This window comes from Oncorhynchus clarkii, chromosome 6 (genome assembly GCF_045791955.1).
Source record: "Oncorhynchus clarkii lewisi isolate Uvic-CL-2024 chromosome 6, UVic_Ocla_1.0, whole genome shotgun sequence".
Classification (NCBI taxonomy): Eukaryota; Metazoa; Chordata; class Actinopteri; order Salmoniformes; family Salmonidae; genus Oncorhynchus; species Oncorhynchus clarkii.
Window position 1 is genome coordinate 67,029,557 of NC_092152.1, and position 24,663 is coordinate 67,054,219.

Below are 24,663 nucleotides of genomic sequence, written 5' to 3' on the forward strand. Positions count from 1 at the left end.
CATAATACTTCTTGACTTGGTTGCTTCCAAACAAACCAGAACTGGTGGGCAGCTTGCTAACCAGCTTGCTGCCAACAGAAGTAAAAAATAAAAGTTGAATTCATTGTCAACCTCTGCTTTTTCATATACCATCTCCCACTTGATGTTCAGTCCAATACAGTTTTAGTTTGTTTTTGGTAGTACTACTACAGCATAGTTACTTAAATGATTTTTAAAGCTTTTTATGGTAATTTGTGTTCTCAATTATTTTCTCAGCTAAGTAACCCCTCTTAGCTTTATCAATCCTGCTCTGTGCTTCATTTCTGTGATGTTTTTATAGGACAAAATCATGCTGCTCTTGAGTTCTTAAATTTTTTAAAGTCCTTATCCTTGCTAGGATAGATTCTAGAATTTCATGATTAAACCAAGGGCTGGATCTCTGCTTTACCCTGACCCATCTAATGGGAACCATCACATTCACCACATCAAGGAATCTACATTTAAAGACTTCCCAGGCACTGTCTACCCCTACACTATCTTGCACAGGTGACCAGTCAATTTTACCCACTTCCTCCCTAAACTTTTCAACACAGTATTTTTTGAGTCCTCTGATTTTTTTAAAAAATTTTATTTTTATTTTTTTACCCCTTTTTCTCCCCAATTTCGTAGTATCCAATTGTTGTAGTAGCTACTATCTTGTCTCATCGCTACAACTCCCGTACGGGCTCGGGAGAGACGAAGGTTGAAAGTCATGCGTCCTCCGATACACAACCAACCAAGCCGCTGCTTCTTTAACACAGCGCACATCCAACCCGGAAGCCAGCCGCACCAATGCGCCGGAGGAAACACCGTGCACCTGGCCACCTTGGCCAGCGTACACTGCGCCCAGCCCGCCACAGGAGTCGCTGGTGCTGGGCGCGAACCCAGGACTCTGATGGCACAGCTGGCGCTGCAGTACAGCGCCCTTAACCACTGCGCCACCCGGGAGGCCCATGAGTCCTCTGATTCTAACGGTGTTGTGACACTTAAATAATATATCTTTAAAAAGCCGCCTTGTGCAAAATGTAATAAAATTATCACTGATTCCATATACTATTACTCTACTCTGCAATATTTTAGATTTATCAGACACCAATATTAAGTCAATCATACTTTGCACTGTTTCACATATCCCGGTGGGATCTTTTATCATTTGGGTCAGAGCAAGTAATCTACAAAAGTGCGTAAATACATTGTGGGTTGGGCTATTCTCTTTGCAGACATCAGTATTGAAATCCCCTAACAAAATGATTTCCTTCAACAGGAGGAAATATGAACTTTGCACATATGAAACTTTGTTTCATCAGTTATAATTGTTTTATCCTTTATGTATACCATTAAATGCTGAGAAATTTTAATGACTGGTCAATTGGAGTGTATTTGAGCCTAGCTCGGTAATAGCAATAACAAACGTTCATGTTTTACATTTTTGAGTGAAGAAATCCGAGCTCTTACTTGACAGTTTGAAAATTACCCATTTTAAAATCCAGACTTATTTCACCAGCTGCAAACCGTTTTAAAAAATGGTTTTATTCCAACAACAAAACCTCTGTTGGCCTACTTTTGCCAGCCTTTTTGTCTGGTGGCTTTGAATCCATCACACACATACACTTCTTCTCTTTTTGAATACAATCACAATGCCGTATATCCAATATTTGGAAATAGAAATAATGATGATGACTTAACTTAACTTAACTTAACTTATGATGACTTGAAAATAACATTATCATTGCTATGACCTAGTCAGAAATACACTATGTACAAAAGTATGTGGACACACCTTCAAATGACTGGATTCGGCTATTTCAGCCACAGCCATTAAATCTCCACAGACAAACATTGGAAGTATATGACCTTACTGAAGAGCTCAGTGACTTTCAACGTGGCACCGTCATAGGATGCCACCTTTCCAACAAGTCAGGACGTCAAGTTTCTGCCCTGCTAGAGTTGCCCCAGTCAATTGTAAGTGCTGTTATTGTGAAGTGGAAACATCTAGGAGCAACAATGGCTCAGCCGCGAAGTGGTAGGCTACGCAAGCTCACATAACGTGAATGCTGAAGCGCATAGCGCGGAAAAATTGTCTGTCCTCGGTTGTAACACTCTCTACCGAGTTCCAAACTGCCTCTGGAAGCAACGTCAGCACAAGAACTGTTCGTCGGGAGCTTCATGAAATGGGTTTCCATGTGCAATGCCAAGCGTCGACTGGAATGGTGTCAAGCTCACTGCCATTGAACTCTGGAGCAGTGGAAATGCGTTCTCTGGTGTGATGAATCACACTTCACCGTCTGGCAGTCCGACGGGTTTGGCGGATGCCAGGAGAACGCTACCTGCCCGTATGCATAGTCCTAGCTGTAAAGTTTGGTGGAGGAGGAATAATGTTCTGGAGCTGTTTTTTATGGTTCGGTCTAGGCCCCTTAGTTCCAGTGAAGGGAGATCTTAACCCTTCAGCATACAATAACGTTCTAGATTATTCTGTACTTCCAACTTTGGCAACAGTTTGGAGAAGGCCCTTTCCTGTTTCAGCATGACAATGCCCCCGTGAACAAAGCAAAGTCCATACACAAATGGTTTGTCGATCGGTGTGAACTTGACTGGCATGCACAGAGCCCTGACCTCAATCCCATCGAACACTTGGGATGAATTGGAACGCCGACTTCGAACCAGGCTTAATCGCCCAACATCAGTGCCCGACCTCACTAATGCTCTTGTTTTATTTAAAAATAATAATAATAATAATAATAATCACCTTTGACCATGTAGGCCAGTTGAGAACAAGTTCTCATTTACAACTGCGACTTGGCCAGGATAAAAAAATAAAATAAAAGCAGTGTGACAAAAACAACAGTTACACATAAACAAACGTACAGTCAACAACTCAATAGAAAAATCTTTGTACGGTGTGTGCAAATGTAAAAGAGTAGGGAGGTAAGGCAATATAGGCCATAGAGGTGAAATAATTACAATTTAGCATGAACACTGGAGTGAAAGATGTGCAGATGATGATGTGCAAGTAGAGATACTGTGGTGCAAAAGAGCAAGAGGATAAATAATATGGGGTTGAGGTAGTTGGGTGTGCTATTTACAGATTGGTGTGTACAGGTACAGTGATCGGTAAGCTGCACTGACAGCTGATGTTTAAAGTTAGAGAGGGGGTTCCAGTTATTGGCAGCAGAGACCTGGAAGGCATCCAAAGGAGGTGTTGGCTTTGGGGATGACCAGTGGAATATTCCTGCTGGAGCACGTGCTACAGGTGGGTGTTGCTATGGTGACCAGTGAGCTGAGAAAGCGGAGCTTACCCTAGCAAAGACTTATAGATGACCTGGAGCCAGTGGGTTTGGCGACGAATATGTAGTGAGGACAAGCCAACGAGAGCATACAGGTTGCAGTGGTGGGTAGTATATGGGGCTTTGGTGACAAAACGGATGGCACTGTGATAGACTACATCCAGTTTGCTGAGTAGTTTTGGAGGCGGTTTTGTAAATGACATCGCCAAAGTCAAGGATCGGTAGGATAGTCAGTTTTACAAGGGTATGTTTGGCAGTATGAGCGAAGGAGGCTTTGTTTGTTGTTGTCCACATATTCTAAGTCAGAACCGTCCAGAGTAGTGATGCTTGTCGGACTGGCAGGTGCAGGCAACAATTGGTTGAAGAGCGTGAATTTAGTTTTACTAGCATTTAAAAGCAGTTGGAGGCCATTGATGGAGTGTTTTATGGCATTGAAGCTAGTTTGGAGGTTTGTTAATAACCTCTTGAAGCTAGGGGGCACTTTTTATTTTTGGAAAAATAACGTTCCCAAAGTAAACAGCCTATTTCTCAGGACCAGATGCTAGAATATGCATATAATTGACAGCTTAGGATAGAAAAGTTTCCAAAACTGTAAAAATATTGTCTGTGAGTATAACAGAACTGATATTTCAGGCAAAAGCCTAAGAAAAATCCAATCAGGAAGTGACTCATATTTTGAACCCGTTGTGTTCCTATGCATCCCTATTGGCCATTGAAAGGGATATCAACCAGATTCCCTTTTCTACATATTCCCTAAGGTGTCTACAGCCTTTAGACGTAGTTTCACGCCTTTATGTTGAAGAATGAGCGTAAAGGACCACATTGCGTAAGTGGCCAGCTGAGGGCTCTGAGTGATTCTTGCATTAAAAGAAAGAGGTAGCCATTTTTCCTCTCGGTCCTACTGAAAAGCCAATTGTCCCGGTTGATATATTATTGAATAGATATTGGAAAAACACCTTGAGGATTGATTATAAAAAAAACGTTTGCCATGTTTCTGTCGATATTATGGATATAATTTGAAATTCTTTTCGGCGTTGTCGTGACCGCTATTTCCGGAGGAAACATAACGACAAACAAACGGAGGTATTTTGGGTATAAAAATAATCTTTATGGAACAAAAGGAACATTTGCTGTCTAAATGGGAGTCTCGTCAGTGAAAACATCCAAAGATCATCAAAGGTAAACGGTTAATTTGATTGCTTTTCTGATTTTCGTGACCAAGCTTCCTGCTGCTAGCTGGACATAATGCTATGCTAGGCTATCGATAAACTTACACAAACGCTTGTCTTTCTTTGGCTGTAAAGCATCATTTCAAAATCTGAGATACGACAGGGTGATTAACAAAAGGCTACGCTGTGTTTCGCTATATTTCACTTGTGATTTCATGAATATGAATATTTTCTAGTAATATTTTTTGGACGTGTAGTTGATGACAATTCTCCAGGATCCGGGATGAGTAGTTCCAAGATTAACACAGTGTCCAAGGAAGGGCCAGATGTATACATAATGGTGTCTTCTGCGTAGAGGTGGATCAGAGAATCGCCAGCAGCAAGAGCGACGTCATTGATGTATACAGAGAAAAGAGCCGGCCCGAGAATTGAACCCTGTGGCACCCCCATAGACTGCCAGAGGTCCGGACAACAGGCCCTCCGGTTTGACACACTGAACTATATCAGAGAAGTAGTTGGTGAACCAGGCGAGGCAGTCATTTGAGAAGCCAATGCTATTGAGTCTGCCGATAAGAATGCGGTGATTGACAGAGTCGATACAAGCCTTGGACAGGTCGATGAAGACGGCTGCACAGTACTGTCTTTCATCGATGGCGGTTATGATATAATTTTGGACCTTGAGCGTGGCTGAGGTGCACCCATGACCAGCTCGGAAACCAGATTGCATAGTGGAGAAGGTACGGTGGGATTCAAAATGGCCAGTGATCTGTTTGTTAACTTGACTTTCGAAGAGTTTAGAAAGGCAGGGAAGGATGGATATAGGTCTATAACAGTTTGGGTCTAGTGTCTCCCTTTGAAAAGGGGGATGACCGTGGCAGCTTTCCAATCTTTGCGGATCTCAGACGATACGAAAGAGAGGTTGAACAAGCTAGCAATAGGGGTTACAACAATTTCGGCGATTGATTTTAGAGGGTCCAGATTGTCTAGCCCAGCTGATTTGTAGGGATCCTGCTTTTGCAGCTCTTTCAGAACATCAACTATCTGGATTTGGGTGAAGGAGAAGCGGGGGGGGGGGGGGCAAGTTGCTGCAGTGGGTGCTGAGCTGTTGGTAGGCATGGCCAGCCATAGAAAATGATTATTGAAATGATTGATTATGTAGATTTATCGGTGGTGACAGAGTTTCATAGCCTCAGTGCAGTGGGCAGCTGGGAGGAGGTGCTCTTATTCTCCATGACTTTACAGTGTCCCAAAACTTTTAGGAATTTGTACTACAGGATGCAAATTTCTGTTTGAAAAAGCTAGCCTTAGCTTTCCTAACTGACTGTGTATATTGGTTCCTGACTTCCCTGAAAAGTTGCATATCGCTGGGGCTATTCGATGTTAATGCACAACACCACAGGATGTTTTTGTATTAATCAAGGGCAGTTAAGTCTGGAGTGAACCAAGGGCTATATCTGTTCTTAGTTCTACATTTTTTTAATGGGGCATGCTTATTTAATATGGCGAGGAAAGCACTTTTTTTAAAGCACAACCAGGCATCCTCAATATCCTTCCAGGATACCCGAGCAAGGTCGATCAGAAAGGCCTGCTCGTAGAAGTGTTTTAGGGAGCGTTTGACAGTGATGAGGGGTGGTCGTTTGACTGCGGACCCATCACGCACGCAGCCAATGAGGCAGTGGTCCCTGAGATCCTGGTTGAAGACAGCGGAGGTGTATTTAGAGGGCAAGTTGCTCAGGATGATATCTATGAGGGTGCCCATGGTTCCGGATTTAGGGTTGCACCTGGTAGGTTCCATAATAATTTGTGTGAGATTGAGGGCATCTAGCTTAGATTGTAGGACGGCTGCGGTGTTAAGCATATCCCGGTTTAGGTCACCTAACAGTATGAACTCTGAAGATAGATGGGGGCAATCAATTCCTATATAGTCTCCAGGGCACAGCTGGGGGCTGAATGGGGTCTATAACAAGCGGCAACGGTGAGAGACTTGTTTCTGGAACGGTGGATTTTTAAAAGTAGAACCTTGAATTGTTTGGGCACAAACCTAGATAGTATGACAGAACTCTGCAGGCTATCCCTGCAGTAGATTGGAACTCCGCCCCCTTTGTCAGTTCTATCTTGTCGGAAGATGTTATAGTTAGGGATGGAAATTTCAGGATTTTTGGTTGCCTTCCTAAGCCATGATTCAGACACGGCTAGGACATCAGGGTTGGCGGAGTGTACTAAAGCAGTGAATAAAACAAACTTAGGGAGGAGGCTTCTGATGTTAACATGCATAAATCCAAGGCCTTTCCAGTTACAGTCAAAAAATGAGAGTGGCTGGGGAATGGGAGTGGTGCTGGGGGCTGCAGGGCCTGGGTTAACCTCTACATCACTAGAGGAAGAGAGGATGAGTAGGATAAGGGTATGGCTAAAGGCTATAAGAACTGGTTGTCTAGTGTGTTCGGAACAGAGAGTAAAAGGAGCAGATTTCTGGGTGCGGAAGAATAGATTAAAGGCATAATGTACAGACAAGGGTATGGTAGGATGCGAGTACAGTGGAGGTAAACTAAAGGCATTGACTGACGAAGAGAGAGGTTTTGTCTCTAGAGGCCCCAGTTAAGCCAGGTTTGGTCACAGCATGTGTGGGGGATGGAACAAAGGCATATTGGGCAGGGCTAGGGGCTCTACAGTGAAATAAGACAATTACTAACCAAAATCGCAATAGATGAGGCATTGGGAGAGGCATGTGTAGCCGACTGATCATAGGGTCCAATGAGTAGCACTAGATGAGTCAGGGAGCCAATTCCGTAGTCGCTGCTACGCTAGGTGAGCTGGAGACATGGCGATTCAGACAGCCAGCGGGCCGGGGCTAACAGATGGGCATCTGGCGACGTCGCAACGGAAGAGCCTGTTGAAACTACCTCGGACAGTTACGACAGACTAGTCGCGTTGGATTGGCAGGGCTCCGTGTCAGCAGTAAAGGGTCCAGGCCAATTGGCAAAGAGGTTTTGTAGCCCAAGAATTGGCTGGTGGATCTCTTTGGCTAGCCAGGAGATGGGCCTAGCTCCAGGCTAGCTCCAGGCTAACTGGTGCTTGCTTCGGGACTGAATGGAAGCAAGTCCCCACAGCGATGTTCCAACATCTGGTGGAAACCCTCCCAGAAGATTATAGCATTAAAGGGGGGGGGGGGACCAACTCCATATTATCAAATCAAATGTTATTAGTCACATGCGCCGAATACAACAGGTAGACCTTACAGTGAAATGCTTACTTGCGAGCCCCTAACCAGCAATGCAGTTTAAAAAAAATACGGATACGAAATATAAGTAACAAGTAATTAAAGAGCAGCAGTAAAATTACAATAGTGAGACTATATATATGTAGCAGTACAGAGTCAATGTGCGGGGGCACCAGTAAGTTGAGGTAATATGTACATGTAGGTAGAGATAAAAATAAATAAAAGTTATGCATAGATAATAACAGAGTAGCAGCAGTGTAAAGGGGGGGGGGGGGGTGGTAATGCATAAAGTCTGCGTACCTATTTGATTAGGTGTTCAGGAGTCTTATGGCTTGGGGGTAGAAGCAGTTTAGCTGGTGCTTTCATGTGTCAGTGTTATTTGCCTCGAAGCGAGCGTAGAAAGTAGTTTAGCTCATCTGGTAGGCTTGTCACTGTGTAGATTTCAACTGTGCTTCCCTTTTGTAGTCTAATGGTTTGCAAGCCCTGTCACATCCGACGAGCGCCAGAGCCAGTGTAGTATGATTCGATCTTAGTCCTGTATTGACGCTTTGTCTGTTTGATGGTTCGTCGGTGGGCATAGCAGGATTTCTTATAAGCATCCAGGTTAGAGTCCCGCTCCTTGAAAGTGGCAGCTCTAGCCTTTAGCTCAGTGTGGATGTTGCCTGTAATCCATGGCTTCTGGTTGGGGTATGTACGTATGGTCACTGTGGGGATAACGTCATCGATGCACTTACTGATGAAGCCAGTGACTGATGTGGTGTACCATCAGAGGAATCCCGGAACATATTCCAGTCTGTCCTAGCAAAACAGTCCTGTAGCTTCATCTGACCACTTTTTTTTATTGATCTAGTCACTGGTGCTTCCTGCTTTAATTTTTGCTTGTAAGCAGGAATCAGGAGGATAGAATTATGGATTTGCCAAATTGATGGCGAGTAAGAGCTTTGTATGCGTCTGTGTGTGGAGTAAAGGTGGTCCAGTTTTTTTATTCATAAAAAAAAAAAGCCTCTGGCAGCCTCTGGCTGCACATTTAACATGCTGAAAGAAATTTTGTAAAACTGTTTCCAGTTTCCCTGCATTCAAGTCAGCGATTTTATTCTCCAAAGATTGCACGTTTGCTAGCAGAATGGAACGAAGTGGGGGTTTATTCGATCGCCTACGAATTCTCAGAAGGCAGCCCGCCCTCTGGCCCCTTTTTCTCTGCCTCATCTTCACACAAATCACAGGGATCTGGGCCTGTTCCCGAGAAAGCAGTATGTAGTCCCCGTCGGACTCGTCAGACTCGTTAAAGGGGAAAAAACGATTCTCCTAGTCTGTGGTGAGTAATTGCAGTCCTGATGTTCAGAAGTTATTTTCGGTCATAAGAGACGGTAGCAGCAACATTATGTACAAAATAAGTTACAAACAACACAAATAAAAAAACATAATCGGTTGGGGACACGTAAAACATCTGCCTTCTTCTCTGGGACCATTTTACTCAGTTAATGCCCATAATTTTGGAATGAGATGTTCCATGAGCAGGTGTCCACATAGTAGTGCAGTTAAATCCTTTTTGGGATTGGGTTGATAGATTTACATGGAAATTAAGTTTATTTCCACCAGAAACCATTCTTGCTCCCATACACCTCTGACTTGATCAATCACACACTCCACTCTTGGTAATTTTGATATGGCTGGTTTGACAGTTCTTTGAGTGGTGTTAGTAAGCATGTGATTAATCCCTTAATGAGTCCCCTCTGTGATGTTCCTGAGAGAATGTCACGAGATCAGAGTAGCAAATTCTCAGGCTGTACATTGTGTCCCTCAACCTGGACTCTCCAAAGCCTGCTTGTCTTGGCTTCACTGCCAAGGAAAGGCATGGGGAAGGAATGAGAGGAGGAGGGGAACAGTCTATATCCATTCAATTGAACCGTCTCCATACTATTGCTGGGCAGTTTGATGTGCCGAGGGTGTTTATTTGGTCATGAAGCCGACCCGCACAACACTGTTTTCAGTTGTTGTTGATGTTGGAAGGTGGGTGATGTATGTTGCATAGGAACATGTTACAGTAACTGCGTTATAGCAGTGGTCACATTGGAGCCTGTCTCTAGAGACGTCACTCAGTCAGAATCACCTTTTCTAGAAAGGACACTGCTCCACAACTACATATTAAGACGTCTAATGCTCTAGCTATACTGTGGGCTGATAACCCCTGAATTATTCAATCCACATGTCTAATACAGTGGTTTCAAACCTTGGGGTGGGCTCCCCTAAAATTGAAATGGGGTCCCCTGAGAAAATGGGTGTAAAATGCAACCTTTTAGTGTCAGCCACTTACAATAACCTTTAACACTATTAGAATGCAATTTCATGTAATTATGTGTTGGGACAGCTTGCAGGATGTAAAATTGAGTGAAAATGAATACACACCATTAAAGGGATACTTTGTGATTTTGGCAATGAAGCCCTTTACCTTTATTTTTTTAATTGAACCTTTATTTAGCTAGGCAAGTCAGTTAAGAACAAATTCTTATTTACAATGACAGCCTAGGAACAGTGGGTTAACTGCCTTGTTCAGGGGCAGAACATCCTTGTCAGCTCGGGGATTCGATCTAGCAGCCAACCAACTCGGTTACTGGCCCAACGCTCCAACCACTAGGCTACCTGCCGCCCCTTTTGTCTCTGTATCCAGTATAAAGGAAGTTAGAGGTAGTTTCGTGAGCCAATGCCAACTAGCGTTAGCGCAATGACTGGAAGTCTTATGGTATACGCTAGCACTGCAGTTACATAGACTTCCAGTCATTGTGCAAACACTAGTTAGCAATTGCACTAACGTTAGTCAGCAACTTCCTTCAAACTGCACGCAGAGACATACAAATGCTATCCATGAGTTCATCTGACTCTGAGGAAGCAGATAAAGGGCTTCATTGTCAGAATCCTGAAGTTTCGCTTTAACTAGATATCATTTTTCCAAGTGGGGTCATCTGCATTTTCTAATGTCAATTTGGGGTTGTGTGCAGTGCCATTTTTGGAACGCCTTGTCTAATAAGACTATGTGTATAATGTGCCAATGAATACATTTACAACTAAATCATCCATGAGGGCTGATGGCACATAATGTAGTGGTGTTGTAAAGGTGACTGTGATTATCTATCTAGGCCAGTTATGTGGTATACTCTCTGTGTGTGTGTGTGTGTGTGTGTGTGTGTGTCATACCTTTTGCGCTTGAGCTGTGTGTAGGTGTGCGTGCGAGTCCGCAAACATGCCCGATACATTGTAACCACTCCCTTTTTTGATGGACTCTCATGAATGACTACTGTACATGACTCCCCATTACAATCTCTTATATCCTTCCACAGACACGTGATGACTTTCTGGGGCAGGTGGATGTACCATTACACCAGATACCGGTGAGCCTAGTGCAAGGAAATAGTTTATTTAGCACTTGCATAATGTATGTGGAAACCAATTCTCCTAAATCAACATGTTTCCAATCCCACGTCTAAAGGAGTAGGATAGTCTCTGCTGTTTGGTGTTCCATGTTCTCCTTTAGATATAATTTGTTGGAGATCTGTACACTTTACATAGTTACTTATCTTCACCAATGAACTGTCATAGGCACACTCATGTAAACATTAACACCCTCATGTCAGAGTCCTTTCCACAACATTGTCCATAGTTATGGAATTACAGTCCTCCATGTTTGTTACCTTTGCCTTCCTTTTCATAGCATTTACAGCAGACCTACCTTACTGTCTACTGTCTATACAGGACTTGTTTACTGTTGATATACAGTTACTGCATGCGTAGATGTTATACAGCAAATATCTTTATAGAGCATTTCAACTGTTTAAATACTTTTTATTTATTTTTTATTTCAGACAGAAAATCCTAACATTGAAAGGCCATACACATTCAAGGATTTTCTACTTCACCCGAGAAGGTTGGCATTATTTCATGATTATTCAAGCTGCTTATCCTTCCTGGTTTAACATGGATTTACTTTGACATTTTCCTTGACATTTTTATCACATTCAGTCTTGGCATTGCATAAATTAATTTGAATTATATCTTGTTTCGTTCCAGTGAGTTTGCCTTTCTTTCCTGAGGTGTACAAATTAAGCTCAAATAGCTACATAAAGTACATATTGATTTTGCCTTGGAGAAAGCTCAATTTCATATTTGAGTCAGTCACAATGATAGATTGTTGGAATGACATTTATTGTGTGTCTGATATTTGATACACCTAAGAGGCTCACATTACTGTTATTTAGAAGGTGCACTGTTTTCCATGTATTTTTTGTTAAGTGTTTAGTTTTTGTTTTGATGCAGTCACAAATCCAGGGTCAAAGGTCATCTCCGTCTGAAGATGACCTACCTACCCAAAAACAACTCAGAGGATGCTGCAGAACAGACTGAAGACATGGATGTAAGATCGCCACCCACCCAACCAACCTGCCCCCTGTCCTCCTGCCCTTTTTGCCCCCTGACCCCCTGAAATTGAATATTCCCACGCCGTCACCCCCCTCCTCCTTTGATTATACAGTGTCTAATCTACGTGCCTTGGCTGTTGCTCAGCCGGCGTGCTTCAGTATATACATGTAACAGCATATTAGTGCTCAGAGCCAGGAGAAAAGACACCAGGCTCGTTTTACCAGTGTCAAGCCAAGATGGCTGATTGCCTGCCATCTCCATCCTGATAGTTATTGATAAAACCAGCCAGTCATCATTCTTGAACATGCTTAATGTAAGCAGTGGCTAGGAACACCATGTCCAAAAGGCCAATCTATATTTGTCTCACCATGGGTCCAGGGCCTTTGATGAATATGCTGACATCTTCCTTAGAATGATTTGAAGCCAAACTTCAGTAAAGTATGAGTCCCTATGCTTGCCACTGAATTTTCTGTGTAGTGGCCAAGACATTGTTTGACTTGAACAAACATGTAGAAGATTTTGGCAATGTTGACATCTGCATGTGCCATGTTGTGTAACAGTTGTTTTTGTTGTGCAGCCTAGTTGGGAGTTTTTAGAGGGCCAGGACATGTCCGGTCCCAGGCACAACCACCTGCTGCCTGCAATGCCCCCTGGCTGGGAGGAGAGGCAGGACAACCTGGGCAGGACCTACTATGTCAACCACGAAACCAGGACCACACAGTGGCACAGGCCCATAGTACAGTAAGTCTGGGGTTCTCCTGTCATGTCTTTATTCTGACAGCTTGAACTTAATCTAGCGTTATTTTAACACTTTGGTAGTATTGGAATACAGTAACACCTGGTTGGTCAAGAGATGAGAAGTTGACTGTGAGTGTGTGTGTTTCCCTATGTAGAGACAGCCAGGTAGAGGCAGAGCAGAGGCAGAACATCCACATGGAGGCGCAGCACGCCTTCACTGCCCGCAGGCAGATCTCCGACCAAGAGGACTCCAACGACAGACAACAAGAGTCAACTGAGGTTATTTTCAAGTCGAAATTCAATCAATGTATTGAAAAATTCACATTTAAAGTTAAATGTCACTTTAAATTCAAATGTAATTACAGTTATTCTCCTGAGTTTGATATTGAATTGGAGATGAGATTCTGTTATCTTTTTGTGGTCTCTGGTACGATTATGAAACAACTGTACGTGGTGTGCTGTCCAACTATACGACTTACCTAAGATATATAGGCCCAGACCTATAAGGACCATATCTTACGACCATGTTTTCTGGTTCTAGCCCCTCTGAGCAAATGACTAAATGTCAGGATAGTTCAGAGTGACCCTTATATCACATGTCAGTTTTATGTAATAATGTCACTCCGTGGCAGAACAAGCAGGTCAGAACTGTTTTCTTAGCTCACAACCAGACGAGAAGACAATGACTTAACACTATCAAGACATCCTTCAGAACAGATGGTAAACTCTTCATGTGTCTTGTTTCCTCTGCTCCAGAGTTGGGAAATCATAACAGAGGATGAGTCCACCTTGTACAACAGCCAGCGCTCCCCCCCTCCACCCCACTCCCCCCTGGAGTTTCACTCCTTCTGTGACGAGCTCAGTCGCCTCCAGGCCTTGGGTGCCACATCCGGCAACCGACGTACCTCCCTCCAGGTGAATAATTTACTGGCCAGCGCTGACCGGGCTCCCGTTACCAATCGGCCGACACCCAAAGCCAGACTGGGGATATGCTTCCTGAACAGGGTCCTTCCACAGTTCTAAGAAGGGACTGAAAACACAATGTGTTATAACAACACAGCTGTAATCAGTCTCTCCAGTATTTCGCTGGGATTTTTTGTGATATTCAAAAATGATAGATTTTGCTACATCAATTCTAAAATTTTACATGGCAATATGCAAAGTTTTTATCTGTGTGGCTTGATTGAACCATATTTTGCAGTAAATGGGCACTGCTGATTGGTTGAAATTGCAAGCCCTTGCATAATATTAAAGAAATGTAATGCAATTGCGGTATCCTTGAGGGACTTTAATATTTTAGTATTAGACAGGTATTAGTGCCTGTCTAGGGCTGGAGAATATGTGCCTATTAACACGTGTATGGGAAATTACTGTAGTTTCTGTCGTCTTGCTCTCTTCAGCTGCAGGGCCCTTCCAGTCATTCAAGTCACTCCAGTCGCAGAGGCAGTGCCCAGACTCTGACAGTAGAGGAGCACCCTGTTCATCCTGTGGCCAGTCATTCAAGTCACTCCAGTCGCAGAGGCAGTGCCCAGACTCTGACAGTAGAGGAGCACCCTGTTCATCCTGTGGTGTGTGTTACGTTCCCTGAATCCCCTGTGCCCACACACACACACACCGCAGCACAGGGAAGCACAACACTCCTGTATTACAGCAATATTTGTGGGATAGGGTCATCTGAGCTCAGCTTCAGCATGTAAGTGTGGCTTCCATAGTTTTCCCAGATGATGTAAGGACAATGAATGCAGTCATCAGGTTTGAGCATGTAGCTCAGTGATTCAGAGGAAGTTATTGTTCTATTCACTTGAGGTATTGTTGTATGGATTGTTTGATGCCTCTCTCTCTATGTTGTTCAATAGTTGTTAGCAACCTCAGCAGGGCTGCCTCCAGGCTGGGAGGAGAAGCAGGATAGTAAGAGCAGACCCTACTACGTCAATCACAACAGCAGGATAACCACTTGGACACGGCCACTCATCCAGGTAGGCTGCATTCCTCCTTTTGCTCTCACTTTCTCTCAAACCACAGTGCACTAAAGAAGTTTTCAAAGTCATGTGAAAAGACAATCAGGACCCACTTAACTTGTGTAGATACAGTGCCATTGGAAAGTATTCAAACCCCTTGACTTTTTCCACATTTTGTTACGTTACAGCCTTATTCTAAAAATGATTAAATCGTTTTTTTCCCTCATCAATCGACACACAATACCCCATAATGACAAAGCAAAAACCGGTTTCTATAAACTTTTGCTAATTGATAAAAAAATATATACAAAAAATATTACATTTACATAAGTATTCAGACCCCTTACTCAGTACTTTGTTGAAGCACCTTTGGCAGCGATTACAGCATTGGGTATGACGCAACAAGCTTGGCACACCTGTATTTGGGGAGTTTCTTCCATTCTTCTCTGCAGATGCTTTCAAGCTCTGTCAGGTTGGATGGGGAGTGTCGCTGCAAAGCTATTTTCAGGTCTTTCCAGATATGTTTGATTGGGTTCAAGTCCAGGCTCTGGCTGTTCCACTCAAGGACATTCAGAGACTTGTCCTGAAGCTCTGTATTGTCTTGCCTGTGTTCTTAGGGTCGTTGTTCCAGTCTGGGGTCCTGAGCGCTTTGGAGCAGATTTTCATCAAGGATCTCTGAGCTTTGCACCGTTCATCTTTGCCTCGATCCTGACTAGTCTCCCATTCCTTGCCACTGAAACACATCCACACAGCATGATGCTGCCACCACCATGCTTCATCGTAGGGATGGTGCCAGGTTTCCTCCAGACGTGACGCTTGGCATTCAGGCCAAATAATTAAATATTGGTTTCATCAGACCAGAGACTCTCTTGTTTCTCATGGTCTGGGAGTCTTTAGGTGCCTTTTGGCAAACTCCAAGCGGGCTGTCATGTACCTTTTACTGAAGAGTGGCTTCTGTCTGGCCACTCGACAAGAAAGGCCTGATTGGTGGAGAGATGCTTGTCCGTCTGGAAGTTTCTCCCATCTCCACAGAGGAACTCTAGAGCTCTGTCAGTGACCATCAAGGCCCTTCTCCTCTGACTGCTCAATTTGGCCGGGCGACCAGCTCTAGGAAGAGTCTTGGTGGTTCCAAACATCTTCCTTTTAAGAATGATGGAGGCCACTGTGGTCTTGGGGACCTTCAATGCTGCAGAAATGTTTTGGTATCCTTCCCCAAATCTGTGCCTCAGTACAATCCTCTGTCTGTGCTCTACGGACAATTCCTTCGACCTCATGGCTTGGTTTTTGCTTTGACGTGCACTGTCAACTGTGGAGCCTTTTTTATAGACAGGTGTGTGCCTTTCCAAATCATGTCCAATCAATTGAATTTACCACAGGTGGACTCCAAGTTGTAGAAACATGGAGTCAAGGATATTCAATGGAAATGGGATGCACCTGAGCTCAATTTCGAGTCTCATAGCAAAGTGTCTAAATACTTATGTAAAAAAGGTATTTCTGTTTTCACTTCATCATTATGGGTTATTGTGTGTAGATTGCTGAGGATAATTTTGTATTTAATCCATTTTAGAATACGGCTGTAACGTAACAAAATATGGAAAAAGTCAAGGGGTCTGAATACTTTCCGAAAGCACTGTAGATAATGTTGATGTAGAATCCAGTTCACCCTCCTAGTATATCAATAGTGTTAATCTTCGTCTCTCCTTCCATGGTTCAGATAACCTCAGACGCAGCAGCCCAGGCTGTTCTGTCCCAGAACGCCACTGTGTACCAGCCCCCCATGCTCTCTCCTGAGGGCTCCCCCCAGCACTCCCCCGGCTCACAGAGGGAGTGTGGCTTCATGCCTGCAGGCTGGGAGGTCCGCAATGCCCCCAACGGAAAACCCTTCTTCATCGACCACAACACTAAGACCACTTCCTGGGTGAGAAAGCAAGCACCTGCATACCACCACTCTTAAAAGGACATGCAGTACCAGTCAAAAGTTTGGACACACCTACTCATTAAAGGGTTTTTCTTTATTTGTACTATTTTCTACATTGTAGAATAATAATGAAGATGTCAAAACTATGAAATATCACACATGGAATCATGTAGTAACCAAAAAAGTGTTAAACCAATAAAAATATATTTTATATTAGAGATTCTTCAAAGTAGCCACCCTTTGCCTTGATGAGGCACACTCTTAGCATTCTCTCAACCAGCCTCATGAGGAATGCTTTTCCAACAGTCTTGAAGGAGTTAGCGCATATGCTGAGCACTTGTTGACTACTTTTCCTTGACTCTGCGGTCCAACTCATCCCAAACCATCTCAATTGGGTTGAGGTCGGGTGATTGTGGATGCCAGGTCATCTGATGCAGCACTTCATCACTCTCCTTCGTTAAATAACCCTTACACAGTCTGGGGGTGTGTTTTGGGTCATTATCCTGTTGAAAAACAAATGATAATCCCACTAAGCGCAAACCAGATGGGATGGCAAATTGCTGCAGAATGCTGTGGTGGCCATGGTAACCTTGAGTTCTAAATAAATCACTGACAGTGTCACCAGCAAAGCACCATCACACCACCTCCATGCTTCACGATGGGAACCACACATGCAGAGATCATCCGTTCACCTATTCTGTGTCTCACAAAGACACGGAGGTTGGAAGCAAAAATCTCAAATTTGGACTCATCAGTCTAAAGGACAGATTTCCACCGGTCTAATGTCCATTGCTCGTGTTTCTTGTCCCAAGCAAGTCTCTTCTTCTTATTGGTGTCCTTGAGTAGTGGTTTCTTTGCAGCAATTCGACCATGAAGATCTGATTCACGTAGTCTCCTGTGAACAGTTGAGGATGTGTCTGTTACTTGGACTCTGAAGCATTTATTTGAGCTGTAATTTGAGTGTGTTAACTCTAAGGTAACTCTGGTTCTTCCTTTCCTGTGGCGGTCTTCATGAGAGCCAGTTTTATCATAGCGCTTGATGGTTTTTGTGATTGCACTTGAATTAGCTTTCAAAGTTCTTGACATTTTCTGGATTGACTGACCTTCATGTCTTAAAGTAATGATGGCGTGTCGATTCGCTTTGTTTATTTGAGCTGTTCTTGCCATAATATGGGCTTGGAATTTACCAAATAGGACTATCTTCTGTAACCACCCCTACTTTGTCACAACACAACTGATTGTCTCAAACACATTTAAGAAGTTCCACAAATTAACTTTTACCAAGGCACACCTATTAATTGAAATGCATTCCAGGTGACTTCATCATGGAGCTGGTTGAGAGAATGCCAAGAGTGCAAATCTGTCATCAAGGCAAAGGGTGGCTACTTTGAAGAATCTCAAATATATATATATATTTTAAATGATTTGTTTTACACTTTTTTGGTTACTACATGATTCCATATGTGTTATTTCATAGTTGTAATGTCTTCACTATTATTCTACAATGTAGAAAATAGTACAAATAAGGAAAAACCATTGAATGAGTAGGTGTGTCCAAACTTTTGACTGGTGTCGTTTTTCTTGATCAGGTCACATGATCAATAAATACCCCCAGGCCCTACCTATAGGGTCTAGTCACGCATCATCATGGCCAGAATGACCAGTTATCCACTGGACAATACTGCCATTCTCACTGCTCCTTCCTGTTTGTGTGACTTATTTCCTTTTTATCTGGCTGTGAACAGGAAGACCCCAGGTTGAAGATTCCTGTGCACATGAGGAGGAGACCTTCGCTAGACCCAACTGACCTCGGGCCAATGCCGGTAAGCTTTACAATGATATCATATCCAATAGCATTCTAAGAAGGCAATTAGCAGCCCAGTGTCATGAGCCTCTTAAAGTTGAAAGTTGCTGAGTGAATGGTTGATTTTAAGGGGAAAATGATGTGAGTAATGTTTGTGCTACCCTTATTTTAGCCTGGCTGGGAGGAGAGGGTCCACAGTGATGGGAGGATATTCTACATAGATCACAGTATGTATGACATGTACTACAATTTGTCAAAATGAGTGAAAAATGCATATGCCGACTACCAATGCTGAATAAATCTGATGTATTTTCAGACACAAAGAACACACAGTGGGATGACCCCAGACTGCAGAATTCAGCCATAACTGGACCAGTAAGTATAGATGATATTTAAAAATAAAAATAATTTAAAGCTATAGTTAAAGATTTTTATGTATTAGATTCCGGGAGAGTAATTTTAGGAATGCAATATGGCCCATTCTCTTTTTGGAGTCAGGTTCTCCAGGTTGGCCATAAAACCGAATAATTAATCATGTGTTCATAATTGATTTCCGGTCATTGGATCTCCTATCCTTGTCTATTTTAGGCTGTGCCTTACTCCAGAGACTATAAACAGAAGTATGAATACTTCCGGAAGAAGCTGAAGAAACCGGTGAGCAATGTTTTTCCCAAGACAGGGAATCATTGTAATTACTGAAGGCCCTATGCTCTTAATGTTCTGTTATTACAGCTAAACCTCACAAATAGGTCAGATATACAGCATATTCACACTGTAAAAGCCTATCTTGTCTTTCTCTCAATCATCCTCACAATATCTTCTATGACAGTTAGTCCAGCTACATCCCCTGACCTGATGTCCACTCACTCAGCATGCTCTATCTCCAATTCCAGGCTGACATCCCCAACCGCTTTGAGATGAAGCTCAGGCGGAACACAGTGCTAGAGGACTCCTACAGACGAATCCTGTCAATCAAGAGGGCCGACTTCCTGAAGGCGCGGCTGTGGGTGGAGTTTGAGGGAGAGAAGGGCTTGGATTACGGGGGCGTCGCCAGGGAGTGGTTCTTCCTAATCTCCAAGGAGATGTTCAACCCCTATTATGGGCTGTTTGAGTATTCTGCCACGTGAGTCTCTATTTGAATGTGTTAGAATTCCATTTTCAGGCAAGGAAAAATGGAACAGGCCCTTAATGGAGCTGTTGGTGAATAACATCTCTGATAGCATTATGAATCATTTTAATGATGGGATATGTTCTGGAATGGATCAGAGAAGGATTTGGATGACTTTAGAGCTTTGTTAAGTTTCTCCTATGCATGTTCTGGGGCAGGGACAACTACACTCTGCAGATCAACCCCAACTCAGGCCTCTGCAATGAGGACCACCTGTCCTACTTCAAGTTCATTGGCCGTGTGGCAGGCATGGCTGTCTACCATGGAAAGCTGCTGGACGGTGAGTCTCACTGCTGGTGATTTCACTCATGAACTTTGTGTCTGTTAAAAGTTCATTAATTCGTATAATAGTAGTGTGACATGAGTGTGTGTGTGTAGAGAAACTAAGAGCTGAGGACTGCTCTATGCTAGGGCCACAAGGATTAGGCGTGTTGCACAGATCCTGACATGTTTTTTTCTAGCCTTCTTCATCAGGCCTTTCTACAAGATGATGTTGCAGAAGCCCATTACTCTACAGGACATGGAGTCTGTGGTAGGTACCTAATACTATCTAGATTACTCTCACATCTTCCCATCACCTAATCAGATAGTAGAGACGAGATAAATCAGACATCTATAACAGTGTTTCACCATTAGTGGTAATGGTGTTTGTGTGTTGTTATTTCAGGACAGTGAGTACTTCAACTCCCTGAAGTGGATATTGGAGAATGACCCGATAGACCTGGATCTGAGGTTCACCATAGACGAAGAGCTCTTTGGACAGGTGGGACCTGCTTCCTATTTGTTGTTTGGCCCAAGTATTTTCTGTTCTATCTTGTGCCTATTGACTGAAGGGGTTTTAAAATTGATGCTAAGTGGTACTCTGGTATCAGTCATGCTGACATCACATTTCCTCCTATTTAGACACACCAGCATGAGCTGAAGCCAGGAGGATCTGAAATAGTAGTCACCGATGACAACAAGAAGGAATACATCCAGTAAGCACCAGAGCCCTCTGCTGGTAGAAAGAGGAAACACGCCTCATACTCCCTGCCATGTAGTGCTGTTCAGCTAGTAGGTGACCCACAAGTCACATATTTGACGGGTTTGCATATGGACAATGAAACCACCACCCACCACGTCTGCATCATTAGATAAATTAGCAATTATTAGGGCTTTTGAATGCTTCCATTTCAAAATAAACATTTTTTTTCAGTCTTGTCATGCAGTGGAGGTTCGTGAACAGGATACTGAAGCAGATGACTGCATTCAAGGAGGTAAACACTAGGTTTTAGTGAGATGTTTTGATTGAGTTGTGATAAGATTGAAAGAAACGGTTGACTTATTGCGTGTTCCTCTCTCTTGTCTTAGGGATTCTATGAGTTGATACCCCAGGATCTCATCAAGATCTTTGACGAGAATGAGCTGGAGGTGGGTCTCATTCCTATCATTCTGAGATGTATGCATGACTGAGAGCCTGTCTTTCCAGATCATTGAGTGATGTTCTGTCTGGGTTTTATTTTTCTCTAGCTCCTGATGTGTGGCCTGGGAGACGTGGATGTGAACGACTGGAGGGAGAACACCAAGTACAAGAATGGCTACTGTCCCAACCAGCCTGTCATCCTGTGGTTCTGGAAGGTAAGAGGATACTCCACCACTAAAGCAGAAGCCTCTGGATTCTAGAGTGTTTTTGTTAGGGATGCACGGTTTATTGGTGACCATATCGGTATCGGACGATAATTGGTTAAAAATATTATGTCGACATCTGTCTGATGTGGAGACAAAGGACAATGATGGGGACTGAAATGTATCCGCTATTAGTGGCGGAGACAAACTGAGCGGTCTGTGGATTTTTTTTTTTAAGGTGGTCGGCGCAACTTGAAGAAAAACTCATCCTATGAATTTGGCTTTAGCGTCCAAATGGTTTGAGCTATTAGCTATTATTAGTACATTCCTGAAAGTGAAAACTCCCAGGAACACATTGGATATCGGTAAATATCTGATATCGGCCCAGAATTTCCACATCGGTGCATCCTTAGTTTTTGGGTGAATTCTCAATATTCATTACAGCTATTTGAATTATATTTTGTCATTCTCAGACTGTGCTGCTGATGGATGCAGAGAAGCGTATCCGCCTGTTGCAGTTTGTGACTGGCACCTCCCGGGTCCCAATGAATGGCTTTGCAGAGCTCTACGGTGAGTCCTCTTCTCTACTTATCTGTATTAAGACTCATTTGTATAATACAGGGTACATTCTAGGTATGTTTTTAACCATTTTGTCATTACATAGATTGATATGAACTTTGAAACATGGATTCTGAGTTGTAACCAGAGGTGTTTGTATATGATTCTCTCCTCCTAATCTTGTTTTATGTTATGAAATCACAGGGTCTAACGGACCACAGCTGTTTACCATTGAGCAGTGGGGAACACGAGACAAACTACCTAGAGCCCACACATGGTGAGTAACTAACAATACAGCAGTTTGGCTAATAGTCCTACCTGGTTACTGCAACAAATGTGCATTTGAATTTGGTTTTGTTTTACCGTCTTCAGCTTCAACCGGCTGGATCTGCCTCCCTATGAGTCATTTGAGGAGCTGAGGGAGAAGCTACACATCGCCATAGAGAATGCACAAGGCTTTGATGGAGTGGATTAGGGGAGTGTGTGGTCTATGGCGCAGATGTTAAAATGGCAGTTACTGCCAGTGAACTGAGGGCCAGCACCAAGTTTTGTGCTGTAGTTCTGTTTTAATGCTGATAAAACACACAATATTCAGGTCCAGACCTGACCTGCCAAGCGCCTGAGAAGATGGAGAACAATCACAGACAGCAAAGTCTTTGGTGCTCCTCTCTCCTGCACAGTGGAAGGGATGGATGATGAGTGAAAATCACTTCTTAAATCACTCTTGGTCTGTGAAGTTTACAAATAGTTTTTTTGTGTCTCGTAAATATGTATGTATACTTAAACCAGATCTATATACAATTTATCAAATGCATTATATCATACAGATATTACTGTTCATCTATGATAAATATTCTATCATGAAGAGATTGACATTGGACTTCGATATACATTACCGTATATACACTGGTGTCGAAAGCGTTCCACAGGGATGCTGGCCCATGACTCCAATGCTTCCCACAGTTGTGTCAAGTTGGCTGAATGTCTTTTGAGTGGTGGACCACGGGAAACTTGAGTGTGAAAAACCAAGCAGTGTTGCAGTTCTTGACACAAACCGGTGCGCCTGGCACCTACAACAATACCACGTTCAAAGGCACATAAATCTTTTGTTTTGCCCATTCACCTTGTGAATGGCACACAGACACAATCCATGTATCAAGGCTTAAAAATCCTTCTTTAACCTGTCTCCTCCTCTTCATCTACACTGATTTGAAGTGGATTTAACAAGTGACATCAATAAGGGATAATAGTTTCAGCTGGAGTCACCTGGTCAGTCTATGTCATGGAAAGAGCAGGTGTTCCTAATGTTGTTGTTTTTTTACAATCACAAAGTATGTGTCTGAGCAATGGACAGTGAATGCACCTTTTGTAAAGCTTACTGGGGATATCACAGAACTGACGACTCCACATTAGTCTCCATTGAAAAACCATGTTGCCATTGCGCTCTCATTCTTGCACACACACTTGCAAAATATGTTTCCTCTGCTGATTTTTTTTTTTTATTCAGTGATGGATGTATTATTTTTTTATTCCGCTATTCCAGGGCTCTCAACCCTGTTTCTGGAGCATTACCCTTCTGTAGGTTTTCACCTCCAACCCCAGTTGTAACTAATTTATATAATCAGGAGCGCTGGATTAGGGTTGGACTGAACCTACAGGACAATAGGTCTCCAGAAACAGGGTTGGAGAGCCCTGCTCTATTCATGGGTGTTGTAGAGCAGTATAATACTCTATTTTTAGTACGTGTATTTTTTTCAAATTGCTCTATGTAATAACTCTATTGAATTAATATCAAGAAATTGATAGTATCAATTCTCAAAGATTTCTGCGAATGTCTTTTTTAGCCTTTGATTATCTTGAGGGAATTGACTGTACATATGCAGTGGTGTGCTCTATCAAAGAATGTATTGTATGAATGGTACAAAACATGTTTACACTATCTGGTATGTTTACAGATTGTTGAAGGAAAATATGGTATTTTTAATTTATCTTAAAATCAAAATGTTATAGTTGTGCTTTTATAAGGTAAAGCACTTTGTTAAAATAGTTATAAAAGTCTTAGTGTCTTGATCTTTGCCAAACTATCAATTTCAGAATAAATACGTTGAGTATGATTTCATGCTAAAATCCTCTGCTTTTAAGTGCACATTTGACTTGAGTACATTTTACTTGCCATGGAAGAAAAAAAGCACATTTCATTTCACTGGTAATTAAGACTTACATTACAAATGAAGGCATTGTAATTTATCATAGAATTTGATCATCCCAATCTTTGACATGCTCTTATCCTTTAGTTGAATGGATCTATTGTTAACATCCGATACTCTAGCATTCATTATTTTAAGAGCTACTTAATTTATATATTGTGTCAAACGTAATTCTGACAACTAAGTGGATTTTATATCAATGCTTTAATGAAATAAAACTTCTGTATCTTGTTGAAAACAACATGTTTTGATTGCATGCCAAAGTAAATGGCAACATATTTAGAAAATCGAATCAATTGAAAATGCCACTTAATCTTTCATATTATTCTGAACAAAAATATAAACACAACATGTAAAATGTTGGTCCCATGAGCTGAAATAAAAGATCCCAGAAATGAGCCAGATGCACAAAAAGCTTATTTCTCTCAAATATTGGACACATATGTTTACATCCCTGTTAATGAGCATTTCTCCTTTGCCAAGATAATCCATCCACCTGACAGGTGTGGCATATCAAGAAGACGATTAAACAGCTTGATCATTACACAGGTGCACCTTGTGCTGGTGACAATAAAAGGCCACTCTAAAATGTGCAGTTTTGTCACAACA

The 24,663-nt window shown here is 42.6% G+C and overlaps 1 protein-coding gene across 2 annotated transcripts in view; it reads left to right on the forward strand.

Annotated features, from left to right (window-relative positions):
* The window catches only part of LOC139411485 (E3 ubiquitin-protein ligase NEDD4-like), a 48,472-nt gene extending 24,180 nt beyond the window's left edge, over positions 1 to 24,292 (forward strand). For both annotated transcript variants that reach the window (XM_071157921.1, XM_071157920.1), the window contains 24 exons: positions 11,024 to 11,074; positions 11,546 to 11,607; positions 11,997 to 12,093; positions 12,676 to 12,839; positions 12,992 to 13,115; positions 13,593 to 13,751; positions 14,237 to 14,404; positions 14,693 to 14,812; positions 16,509 to 16,712; positions 18,458 to 18,535; positions 18,689 to 18,743; positions 18,833 to 18,891; positions 19,105 to 19,170; positions 19,410 to 19,639; positions 19,843 to 19,964; positions 20,146 to 20,216; positions 20,352 to 20,447; positions 20,588 to 20,661; positions 20,880 to 20,940; positions 21,035 to 21,094; positions 21,194 to 21,301; positions 21,763 to 21,859; positions 22,052 to 22,124; positions 22,220 to 24,292. In XM_071157921.1, the coding sequence (XP_071014022.1) occupies positions 11,024 to 11,074; positions 11,546 to 11,607; positions 11,997 to 12,093; positions 12,676 to 12,839; positions 12,992 to 13,115; positions 13,593 to 13,751; positions 14,237 to 14,404; positions 14,693 to 14,812; positions 16,509 to 16,712; positions 18,458 to 18,535; positions 18,689 to 18,743; positions 18,833 to 18,891; positions 19,105 to 19,170; positions 19,410 to 19,639; positions 19,843 to 19,964; positions 20,146 to 20,216; positions 20,352 to 20,447; positions 20,588 to 20,661; positions 20,880 to 20,940; positions 21,035 to 21,094; positions 21,194 to 21,301; positions 21,763 to 21,859; positions 22,052 to 22,124; positions 22,220 to 22,322 (2,502 nt within the window). In that variant the 3' untranslated portion in view covers positions 22,323 to 24,292. The remainder of the gene's footprint in view (positions 1 to 11,023; positions 11,075 to 11,545; positions 11,608 to 11,996; positions 12,094 to 12,675; positions 12,840 to 12,991; positions 13,116 to 13,592; positions 13,752 to 14,236; positions 14,405 to 14,692; positions 14,813 to 16,508; positions 16,713 to 18,457; positions 18,536 to 18,688; positions 18,744 to 18,832; positions 18,892 to 19,104; positions 19,171 to 19,409; positions 19,640 to 19,842; positions 19,965 to 20,145; positions 20,217 to 20,351; positions 20,448 to 20,587; positions 20,662 to 20,879; positions 20,941 to 21,034; positions 21,095 to 21,193; positions 21,302 to 21,762; positions 21,860 to 22,051; positions 22,125 to 22,219) is intronic.
* The last annotated feature ends 371 nt before the right edge of the window (positions 24,293 to 24,663 follow it).